Here is a 12500-nt window from a genome sequence, read left to right on the forward strand (position 1 = left end):
AGCGCCGTCCCACCGGCCCGCCGGCCTGTCTGGCTTTGTGTTGCAGGTTTCCCCGTGAGACCCGCTCACATCTGCACGGCCCCGTTCACAGGCCGGCTGGATCAGAGCCAGACGGCCGTCCGGTCTCATCAGCTCGAAGGCGGCAGGCGTCATCTCGTATTGATATCATGACTTGATTGGCAGGAGGAGACAACAGAAAAGCTGGGATAATTAATCTGGGCTTCACGCTGAGGGTGTGATTGAAATCTGGCCCTCTTTCTGGGAACATGATTGAAAGGTTGTGCAATAAATTGGGACAATGTCTGTGGACATTACTGAAACCCTGTGGAATTAATCAGGACAGGAATATATCGCTCCTCTGTGGTCATAGTGAGGAATCGCCCCATTAAGGCGTCTATCAGGACTCTGAATAATATAGGAGAAAGGAGGAGAGATGTTTCAAACCACCAGAGATGGGCTGACTCTTGAGAGCTGAGTGCTACAGTGCTCTACCACAGTCTCTCCCCTGGTCTTTCCTAGTGTTCTCCATTGCGCATCAGTGATGACACAGCAGAGATTTGGGTGCCACTGGTCACCAGTTGGGTCCAGTTTTCCAGACACTGGTCCCCAGTTGAGGCCAGTTTCAGATCATGGGCGGTATGGGCACTCCTGGACCCCTGCTTCAGTAGCAGCAGAAACACCACACCTGAACGGATCCTTCAGCTCAGAGAAGCACCACACCTGAACGGATCCTTCAGCTCAGAGAGATGTTTAGCTCAGAGACACCACACCTGAACGGATCCTTCAGCTCAGAGAGACACCACACCTGAACGGATCCTTCAGCTCAGAGAGACACCACACCTGAATGGATCCTTCAGCTCAGAGAGATGTTTAGCTCAGACATTCAAATCAGAGAGAAGTTCAGCTCAGAGAGACATCACAACTGAACGGATCCTTCAGCTCAGAGAGATGTTTAGCTCAGAGACATCACACCTGAAGTGGATCATTCATCTCAGAGAGATGTTGGACCGGTAAGGTGTGTGTCTGAAAGCACTCCAGTCATTTCTGTAACACAGACAAAGACACACACTCCTCTGGTCATGTCTTCTTTCAGATATGGCTTAAAGACATACACTTCACATTACATTTTTCTGAAGTAATAGTATTTTTAGATTTGATGCATGTCATGAATATGGCTTGTAACTCGCTCACTCACTCACATTTAGAGTAAAACGTTTATTCTTCACAAGGGGGTGGTCTAAGCACTGAAATGGTTGGGTCCTTTCTTAGCACTCGTCAACGTTATCAAACCAAATCTAGCATTAATAAACCAAAAATAATGTTAACAAGATGATTACAGTCAACTGCAAAGAACTAAGTCTAAGTATTGAGATAATGTTGACTTAAGGGAACTTTACAGTAAAGTTTTACAGTCTTGTGTATTAGCTCAGTTGTGCATTTTTGTGCAGCATTTGACACATCTGAGAACTCAGACCTGATCTGAGATCAGCAAACTGGAACCAGAGGACTGAGAAGAGAGAAATTATGCCAGAGTACTGAATTCAGAGATCCAAGACCAGAGGTCTGACACCAAAGTACTGAAACCAGATAACTGACACCATAGTACTGAAACCAGAGATGCAAGACCAGAGACCTGACACCGTAGTACTGAAACCAGAGACCTGACAGGAACCAAGAATCCAAGACCAGAGACCTAAAACCAGATAATGGAAGACCAGAGAACGTAAACCACATATTTTAGACGTGAGATCCAAACCAGAGACAAAAGAACAGAATTCTGAGACCAGGACACGGCAGTAGGGCCCAGAGGTTGGACACAGAGGTTGGGTGCAGTGGTAACAGCCTCTAAGACAGCAGTAAGAAAAAAACTTGAGACTCTTCCAGAATCGAAACTCTGGGACCCATTTTGTTCTGGAATGGAAGCTATAGACAGAACCATGGCAACAGAACCATGGCGACAGAACCATGGCAACAGAACCATGGCGACAGAACCATGGCGACAGAACCATGGCAAAATGTTTATCATCCTGTTTAAAAGACATAGAAATATTCATGACCTAGGAAATATGTGTGAGATCACCTGATAAATACGCATGTATTACATGTATGTGTGCGGCTAGAGGAGAGGAAATTGTATTGGATATTTTATACAATTCACAGGAAGAATCAGAAAAACGAAGTTAATCCAGTGGAGAGAGTTGGGGTTGCCATATGTACCATATAGTTCACCTACGCAGAAGACTGACATTAATGCATGCAGTGTTTCATTTACTCCTAGCCTGTAGTTTCCTGTTTCAGGAGAAATGCTTAAAGAAGAGAAATGACTTCACAGAGATACACCTGGTGACCGGGCGCTAATTAGAACACAGCCCCGTCACAGGAGCAGAATGAGACTGAGGGAGAGAGAGATGGAGAGAGAGGGAGAGAGAGAGAAGTAGAAGGAGAGAGGTGCATTTGTCAGAGGTGCAAACTAGTAAATTCTCTCGTGGCGAAAGTGGAAAGCTTAGAGCGACGCGTCCACTCATTATTGAGGGATAGAGAGACAGGGACAGGGTCTGTAGTAGGTGTGGACGCGCCAGGGAGAACTAGCGCCTCCGCGACTCCGGCAATAGAGCCCTCACAGCGGGGTGAATGGGTGACGTCTCGGCGGCGTAGTCGGAGAGCGAGGGCTGCAGCTACCGCTAACGCCAGCGCTAGCCCACCAGAGCACCACTCCCCGGTTCACGTGTCCAACAGGTTTGCCCCGCTCAGTGTTACACCCACTGAGGAGACTCTGGTCATAGGAGACTCTATAGTCCGACACGTGAAAGTAGCTGTAGCTGTAGGGGCACCAGCGGTTACAGTCAGCTGTTTACCGGGAGCCAGAGCGCCGGACATTAGTGGCAACCTTAGACTGTTAGCTCATAGGAGGTTTTCTAGGATAGTGATTCATGTAGGGGCCAACGATATACGTCTGCGGCAGTCAGAGGTGACTAAGGCTAATGTTAAAGAGGTGGTTAAATTAGCCCAGACGATGTCCGATGCCGTAATCTGCTCTGGCCCCATCCCAATGCGGCGCGGTGATGAGCAGTACAGCAGGCTCACGTCGCTAAACCGCTGGATGTCCAAGTGGTGTTCAGAAAATCAAGTGGGCTTTATTAATAATTGGGAAGAGTTCGAGGGCAAGCCTGGTCTTTTAGGCAGGGACGGTGTCCACCCCACCCGGGATGGCGCTGCCCTGTTATCTTGCAGCATAGCCCATAGCCTGTTAGCTAGTCGGCAGAGTAGCACTAGAAGCTGCTGACTGTCCAGGGTCGCGACCAGGCCGCAGACTAATGGGTTAAACCTGTCTGCGAGCTGCTTAGAGGCGTCACCAAGTTCCCTTAGGATTGAGACTGTGTCTGTGCCCCGGGTTAAACTAAATCATAAGAAAATAGTCCGCCCGAAGTTTTTAACTAATATACAGACTTCACATCAAATTATTACAACCTATATGACCGATCTGAAAATTGGATTAATCAATATTCGATCGCTCAACTCAAAAGCAGTTTTTGTAAATGAACTTATAACAGACCAGAAAATTGATATTCTTTGTCTAACTGAAACGTGGGTTCAATCTGGTGATTATTTAACTCTAAACGAAGCCACTCCTGTGGGATATAGTTATATACATAGACCTAGACTGTCAGGCAGAGGAGGTGGAATATGTATAATCTATCGTGATTGTTTAGAAATTCATCAGAAATACTTAGATATCTCAAACTCATTTGAGATGCAGTCTATTAATGTTATTAGTCCATCTGAAAATAAAAGTACATTCTCCCTAACTAATGTATACAGACCACCAGGGCCTTACTCAGATTTCTTAAACGATTTCACCGATTTTGCAGCAAATTTAGCAGTATGTAGTGACAAAATAATAATGGTAGGAGACTTTAACATACACTTTGATAATGCGGAGGATCCACTGACAAGGGCTTTTACTTCTATATTGAACTCTGTCGGCATTAAACAAAACGTAGTAGGACCTACACATTATCGAAATCATACCCTAGATCTAATATTAACGCTGGGTATCGACGTAGATAATATAAACATACTCCCGCAAACCGTAGCAATCTCCGATCATTATTTAGTAAAATTCGATTTTCACCTTAACATAAATACCCGCCCGTCTCCTCGGCAGTGTATAAAGCGCTCAATAAATTCATCAACAGCAACACGGTTTATTGAAACCCTCCCTGACTTAACTGCTTTAGCCCACTCGCCATCCGATCCAGGAGAGTTAGATAGTCTAACCGACTACTTAGAGAATACCTGCAGATCAACTCTAGATATAGTAGCTCCACTAAAATATAAAAAAGCTAGATCCAAAAAGCTCGCCCCATGGTACACCGACCAAACTAGAAACTTAAAACAAATAGCACGTAAATTAGAGCGGAAATGGCGATCTACTAAATTGGAAGTATTCCACTGTGCCTGGAAGGATAGCATTATTGACTACAAACGGGCACTCACTAAAACACGCTCAGCATACTTAGCCTCACTGATAGAGAAAAATAAAAACAATCCTAGATTTCTTTTTAATACTATTTCTAAACTTACAAAAAATCAAGCAGGCACAGAACCTCAGATTCCAATAAACCTCACTAGTAATGTATTTATAGATTTCTTTGATAATAAAATAGAGAATATTAGACAAAATATAAAACCCTTTATTAGCAATACAACTGGTATGTCATCTGGTTTGGTTGATATTGATTTAAATTACATACTTGATGCTTTTCATCCACTCCCAAAATCAGAATTAGAGAAAATAATTTCTTCCTTAAATTGTACTACCTGCACATTAGACTCAGTTCCCTCAAAGTTATTAAAAGAGGTATTACCAGCTGTAACTGAACCTCTTCTAACTATAGTTAACTCATCCATTACAATAGGTCACATGCCCAAATCATGTAAATTAGCAATTATCAAACCTCTGATCAAGAAACCAAATCTTGATCCGACTGTGCTATCTAATTATAGACCCATTTCAAACACATCATTTATATCTAAGATCATAGAAAAAGCTGTTGCCCAGCAATTATGCCTATATCTGCATAGGAATAACACATTTGAAAAGTTCCAATCTGGTTTTAGGCCCCATCACAGTACTGAAACAGCATTAGTTAAAGTAACAAATGATCTCCTCCTTGCATCAGATCAAGGCTATGTATCACTGTTAGTGCTTCTTGATCTTAGTGCAGCTTTCGACACAATTGATCATAGGATCTTGCTAGAAAGGTTAGAACGCTGGGTTGGAGTCTCAGGCACAGCCCTTTCATGGTTTCAGTCTTACTTAACAAATCGCTATCAGTTTGTAGAGCTCAATAATATTTCATCCAAACGTACAATGGTTAAATATGGGGTCCCGCAAGGCTCCATCTTAGGACCACTATTATTTACATTATATATGCTACCATTGGGCACAGTTATAAACAAACATGGTGTCAATTTTCACTGCTATGCGGATGACACTCAACTTTACATATCAGCCAAACCCGATGACAAACTCAGTTTAGGAAAAATTGAGGCCTGTGTAAGAGATATTAAATGCTGGATGTCTCTAAACTTCCTACAATTAAATGAGGACAAAACAGAAGTTCTCCTTGTGGGCCCTAAGGCCGCAAGACAGAAAATTCCAAACTTAATGCTTAATCTTGCAGACTATCCCATTACACCTGGCACAGTAGCCAAAAACCTAGGCGTCATACTCGACTCCGACCTATCATTTGATAAATATATAGATCATACTACTAGGATAGCTTTTCTACATCTCCGCAACATTGCCAAATTAAGAAATGCATTATCACAGGATGATGCAGAAAAATTGGTGCACGCCTTTGTTAGCTCTAGACTAGACTACTGCAATTCACTACTGTCAGGATGTTCAAATAGGAATCTAAATAAACTTCAAGTAGTTCAAAATGCCGCAGCTAGAGTTCTGACCAGAACTAGAAAATTTCAGCATATTAGACCAGTCCTATCAGCCCTGCATTGGCTCCCAGTTAAATTTCGTATTGATTTTAAAATTCTATTATTAGCATATAAAGCACTACACGGGCTTGCTCCTGAATACCTCCAGGAACTTATTTCCTATTATGAACCCCCACGTCAACTAAGATCACAGGGTGCTGGTCTGTTATTAGTTCCACAAATTAACAAGGTAACAGCAGGGGGAAGAGCCTTTTCTTATAAGGCCCCCCAGCTTTGGAATAATCTTCCTAAATGTGTCCGGGACTCTGACACAGTCACAATCTTTAAATCTAGGTTGAAAACCCACTTATTTAGTCTAGCGTTTGATAATTAATATCCCCCTTAGATAAAGGTACAGATCCAGGGGTTCATAGACGAAGGGTTTTATGGTAGACTGGGGTGCTGGTGCTGTCATCCTGTCACTGCTCGTGGTCACTCAAGTTTGTTGACAGTGCAGTGGACGGATGCCATTGTCTCAGAATGCCCCCAAGCCTATGTTACCTTCTGGTTCTGCCTTTTTTTAGCTAGGCTGTAATAATTTAACTTAGTGCCGGAGTTGCTGCCACACTCCAGAAATGTTTATAATTTTACCTGTCCTGTATATGTCCTCATACAGAGCTAATTTTCCCTGTTTCATTTCTCCACATGGCTGCCCGCCTGCTTGAGGAATAATGAGATGAGGAGAGACAAGCGATCCATCCTGGCCGGCCACCTCCTGCCTAACCGGATGCCTACACCATGATGGACATTATTACATATTTTTCGGTCTAAATGGACATTATTGCATCTTTTACATTCTGTCTACATTCTGTCTATATTATTGTTGTTGTCATGGTGACCGGTGTCGGCCAGAGGAGGATGGGTTCCCCCCCTGAGTCTTGGTTCCTCTCAAGGTTTCTTCCTCATGCAAAAAACTAGGGAGTTTTTCCTTGCCACTGTCGCCTTTGGCTTGCTCACTGGGGGCTAGGACTCGGCACTTGTAAAGCTGCTTTGTGACAACAACTGTTGTAAAAAGCGCTATATAAATAAAATTTGATTGATTGATTGATTGAGAGAGCAAGAAGGTAAGAGAGGGAGAGAGAGAAGGAGAGAGAGAGGGAGAGAGGGAGAAGGAGAGAGAGAGCAAGAAGGTGAGAGATGGAAAGAGAGAGAGAGAGAGAAAGAGAGAGAGAGAGAGCCCCCCTACTGTTACCACTGTAAATACATGATTCACATTACCATATGTAAACACGTTTATTAATTTTATCTTTAATAAATATGTATTGTCTCATTTTGATTTGGTTGTATCACTACTACTGTAGAATTGATATTTATTATTTTCTATTATTGCTTTGGCAACAGTTGTTATTTACAATTCATGCCAATAAAGCCATTTGAATTTGAGGGAGAGAAAGAGAGAGAGAGAGAGAGAGAGAGAGAGAGAGAGAGAGGGAGAGAGGGAGAGAGAGAAAGAGAGAGAGCAAGAATGTGAGAGATAGAGAGAGGGAGAGAGAGGGAGAGGAGAGAGAGAGAGGCAGAGGAGAGAGAGAGAGTGAGAGAGAGAGAAAGAGAGAGAGAGAGAGATATACCCTGTTTGTAAACACACTGATTTATGTTGATCTATTTTTTTTTTTTTCTCCTCTACTTTTGTTATTTATTTACTTTCCTTTCTTTTCACTTCTTCAACTTTAAATTCATGTTCAAGTTCATCATAATTAGAATTGTTCATATTTTTCAATGAGTTATTCATGTTGAATGATAACACTGCTTTGGCAATACTATAACTGAATATGGTCATGCCAATAAAGCTTATTGAATTGAATTGAATTGAGAGAGAGAGAGAGAGAGAGAGAGAGAGTCAGCGTGAGAGCAACAAAGTAAAAATCACAGTGGGAGTGAGAGAGTGAGTGTGAGAGTGAAGGAGTGATATATAGAGTGTGTATATAGGTATAGATAATAACTGTCACTTTTATGACAGTTATGACACTTTTATCACATTGGCTGCTTGCGTGGAAGTCAGATAAACCAGCAGTAACCACACAGAACATCTAGGAGGTCATCTAGGAGGTCATGTAGGAGGTCTTGAGATGGACTGTCCAAGGTGCTTCTGTGTCCTCTGTGGTAACCTTCTCCCAATCACCACATTTCTTCAGTGTGTTTAATCCTTGTTTCAGGCACCAGGGTTTGTGCAGGCACCGAGCTGTCACCTGAGACGTCTTGGCCTTTCCTTCTTAGTGGCTTCAGCAGGTTTATCTGTTCATCTACAACTCCGCAGAGCAGCAGCACTGAAGCATTTCTTGAAGTTCACACTATCCGCCCGACTGGCGATTTCAGAGTGTTCAAACCCTCCCAGTGTGAACCGCTGTGGCTACATTTCTGTCCTATGAAGTGACTTGATTAGGTGGAGTTGCATCATACTGAAACTGCTCAGTCTGAGGAGAACAGTTAAGAAAACCTCTTTGATTTTTTTTCTATTATTTTTTCTATTCCTGAATTTACCTCTAATTACCTTTTTTAACGAAGCCATTTCCCTACAGGTTCACATACTGTGACAGTTAAATGACCTTGATAGTTTAAATCATGTCTTTTTTTAATCGTGTCTTTAATGAGGCTAAGTCTATCTATGAATGTAACGTATTGTTTGTTAAATTAGACTTTAAATTCATTTTTTATTGAAAGGAATGAGAAGAACGGGACATTTTAGAAGACACGTCTTTCATACACAAACCCGGACAATTCACAAGGTTTTATAACCGATTTCTTACAGTCGCGCGCGTGTGAGCGCGCGCATTACACCTGCGCGCGCGCCCACTCGTTTTTAAGAGCCTTGTCCGCCGCTCGCGATTGTCACGCGCGTCATAAATGCACGTTATGAAGGTTAGTGCAGTGTAAACGTAGGCTGTATCATTTTCTGTTGCATTACCGGTTGCCGTCGCGCACTTATCCCCTTTGAACCCTGCTCTCGCGCATTTCTACCCCCACTCACCCTACGCATTTCACCCCGCGTGCTCTTGAAAGACGTCGCGCGATCATAAAGTGTACCGTGTCGTGTCAATACTGTGATGAAGTCAGGATAGCTGAAGACCCAAACGGACACGATGACAGATGTCAACACTAAACACTCGCATACAAAACTTACTTTATTAACATTCTCTCTCTTTTGAACCCCCCCCCCCCCCCCCCCCCCCCCCCTTTCCGTGACCATGCGCCAGCGCCAATTAAGACCCGTAGGCGTCTGACTACGGAGTCACTTCGCTCGCGTGCGCCGAGCTGCACCGGGAGAGCGGTCGCTCGTGCTGAATCAGCTGTGCGAGTGTCATCTGACCGGTGTGCTCGACTTCTGCCGTTCGGCGTGCGGAGGAGACGCGCGCGCCCTCCGCCCATCGCCGCGAGCTATTGGCCAGCTCCTGATCATTATTTCACTCCCCGATTCCGAGTACGCGTGCAGGCTCGCGCTCTCCATCCCTCACGCGCCGTGCGCTCGTGCGGTTCCGACGTGAGACCCACCGCCGCCGTTCGCGCTGTTTCTCTCTTTCTCTCTCACGTGCAAAACCACGCAACACTTTTTCCCCCGGTACACCAGCACCGGAGCTTCTCGCGGGGGCCCGTCACGGCGGCACGGAGAGCGCGCGACGACGGACAGATGCAGGCGCGCGTCGCACTGCCACCCCGGTTCGGTTGGGGACGAAAGCGAGCTGAGCTGTGATGGGACGGCCGTGGGACGCACGCGGGATCGGACTGAGCATCATCGCAGCCCTCGGTGTGCTCGCGCCCTGCGCTCTGGCCAGAGGTAGGAAGACGTGACTTCATTCATTGCAAAACGCTTCATAATTGTGTGCTGGGGGGGTTGATTCGGTCTCCGGTCCACGCCGGTGGAGAGCGCGTTCTGAAGCGGGCAGGAAAAGTTGCAGCTTTTCGGAGCGATTGCGCGTTTGTTGTGGCGCAGGACACGGAGCGGATGCGCAGAGGGCAGAGAAAGTGATGATGTTAATGATGTTAATGATGTTAATTATCTGAGCGTGGAGACGTTTGTTGTTCGTTTTGTAGCGCAATCTGAACTGTGTGGTTATCACGGGAGTAGTTCTCACATCAGAGCCCACGGCGTATTTTCACGTTGCATGGTCGGTCGGTAAGTGCACGCGCGCGTTTTGCAGTCTCTCCGGTTCCTGAAGGATTATGTCACACAACGAAACAAAACCTTTAAATAAACGTGTCGGTTTGTCAGGCAGCACGCGGTTTAGGGCCTCGTGCTGTACTGTCCATTCTTTCCATCAGCACCGCGTGAAAGTAACGGAGCGCGCGCCGGGCGCCTGCCTCGTGATGCGTGGCGCAACAGGCGTGGAACCTGCAAGCGAACCTGCACGCGAACCGGCACGCGAGCTCTCCCGTGGGCGGAGAAGCAGCATGTTGTTTCTGTAATAAAGTCATGATATTTGCACTGTCGTTAAAGTGTAAGACACCAGGCGCAGCACGGAGTGTTAGCCTCTCTGTCTCTCTCGCTTTTGAGAGGTTGTCTTGCTTTTTGACGGCGTATTAGGGCTGAAATCGTGGTGACTGGGTTAGTAAGTATTTGATTTGATTGTTAACTTAAAACATTTATGCGCAACTGGCAGTAAGTGACAGAACACGTTGATGTATGTATATAATTGCGCGCATGTTGCAGACTGCACGGACCTGCGCGCAGATACATTGACATTTGGTCAGAAACGGCATCGCTGAGTGGAAACAGTGTATCGGAACATATAATGGGCATTTTAGTATTAATTAGGTGGAAATATCGTTCATACATGAATGAATAAGATAAACGACCCTTTTTCCTGAGAGTGTAATTGGCGTAACGTCCTCTGATTTCTCCACTGAGCTATATTTGACCTTTTGACTTCCGTTTAACTTAACCAATTCTTTAGAACGAGCAATCTGAAAGTCAATTAACATATTAGCCCCGAGGATTCTATCCCCATTCGTTCTTTTAACTATGTAAATCAGTCTGAACTCGCCTAACATGCATAATTAATTAATAATATTCATTCATAACAATGGGAGGGTGATATATGAGATATCAGTGATTCTATGATTCTTAAAAAGTCTGCTTTTGCGACATCATATGCATTCGTTTGCAAAAACCCCGTCGAACCGTCCAATCACCTGACCTCAAAGTTATTACATCATCTTATGTTTGGGTTCATTGAATAAACAAAAGGAACATTTTACATGTGCGAATGTGTGTGTGTGTGTGTGTGTGTGTGTGTGTGTGTGTGTGTGTGTGTGTGTGTGTGTGTGTGTGTGCGAATGTGTATGTGTGTGCGTTCTGTATATCTCTACAAATTCTCATGCTTTAAGTATTTTATACTTAATATAGTTTATACTTTTAGCATTGGTTCTTTTAGTCATGCATATGACGCTATTCATGAAAGACTTCATTTCCCAGAATTCCTTAAGCATGCAGGAGCACACCTGTGAGCAGGTAGCAGTATGATAACTAGGGATGCACCAGTGTATCACTCAACAGTGTGAATCAGCCAATGAAATGACAAATTAACATAGTCGGCCTCTTCCATCTGATTGGTTCATGCCAGTCCGAATGAAGTGATGTTGATTATGGTTCTTCAGAAGTAAGCAAGGGGGTTATAGAGGACTGTAATGGAACTGTTTACACTCTGTGTGTGTGTGTGTGTGTGTGTGTGTGTGTGTGTGTGTGTGTGTGTGTGTGTGTGTGTGTGTGTGTGTGTGTGTGTGTGTGTGTGTGCGTGTGTGTGTGTGTGTGTGGACAAGGCCTAATGTAGCATGCAGTCGTCCCTGTGAGAGTAGCTCCTCTTCCCCCACGGCTAGGGGACGTCTCCCCAGTCCTCATGGTCCCCCCACCCTCGTGATGGCCCCCCCCCCCCCCCCCCACCCTCGTGACGCCCCCCCCCCCCCCCCCCCCTCGTGATGGCCCCCCACCCCCCGTGATGGGTGATGGTCCCCCTTGTCTGTCTCCGGCGTTGTTTGCCTGCGCCGTGACGCTCGGCTCCCCGAGGAGCTTTTCAGCGTGAAGAGGAGATGAGTGTCCATCGTCCTTCTCATTCACACAGGTCTCCACCACGCAGCTCACACTCACGCCATTAACTAGCACCAGGCAGAGTGAGTGGCCCTGCTTCACACACACACACACACACACACACACACACACACACACACACACACACACACACACACACACACACACACACACATACGGACACGCGTGCAGTCCACCTTGTTCTGTTAATCTCTCTCTTAATCTCAGTCTCTCTCCCCCTCTCCCTCTCTCTCTCTCCCTTTCTCTCCCTCTTTCTCCCTCTCTCTCCCCCTCTCCTTCTCTCCCTCTCTCTCTTTCTCTCCTTCTCCCTCTCTCTCCCCCTTTCCTTCTCTCCCTCTCTTTCTTTCTCTCTTTCTTCCTCTCTCTCCCTCTCCCTTCTTCTCTCTTTCTCCTTCTGTCTCTCCCCTGTCCCTCTCTCTTTCCCCCTCTCTCTCCCTCTCTCTCTCTCTCTCTCTCTCTCTCTCTC

The 12500-nt window shown here is 45.3% G+C and overlaps 1 protein-coding gene across 1 annotated transcript in view; it reads left to right on the forward strand.

Annotated features, from left to right (window-relative positions):
• Positions 1 to 9415: 9415 nt before the first annotated feature.
• LOC143487054 (netrin receptor UNC5D-like) overlaps positions 9416 to 12500 on the forward strand; it is a 208803-nt gene continuing 205718 nt past the window's right edge. The window contains exon 1 of the mRNA XM_076986362.1: positions 9416 to 9766. Within this exon, the coding sequence (XP_076842477.1) occupies positions 9682 to 9766 (85 nt within the window). The 5' untranslated portion in view covers positions 9416 to 9681. The remainder of the gene's footprint in view (positions 9767 to 12500) is intronic.

Source organism: Brachyhypopomus gauderio, unplaced genomic scaffold (assembly GCF_052324685.1).
Source record: "Brachyhypopomus gauderio isolate BG-103 unplaced genomic scaffold, BGAUD_0.2 sc46, whole genome shotgun sequence".
NCBI lineage: Eukaryota > Metazoa > Chordata > Actinopteri > Gymnotiformes > Hypopomidae > Brachyhypopomus > Brachyhypopomus gauderio.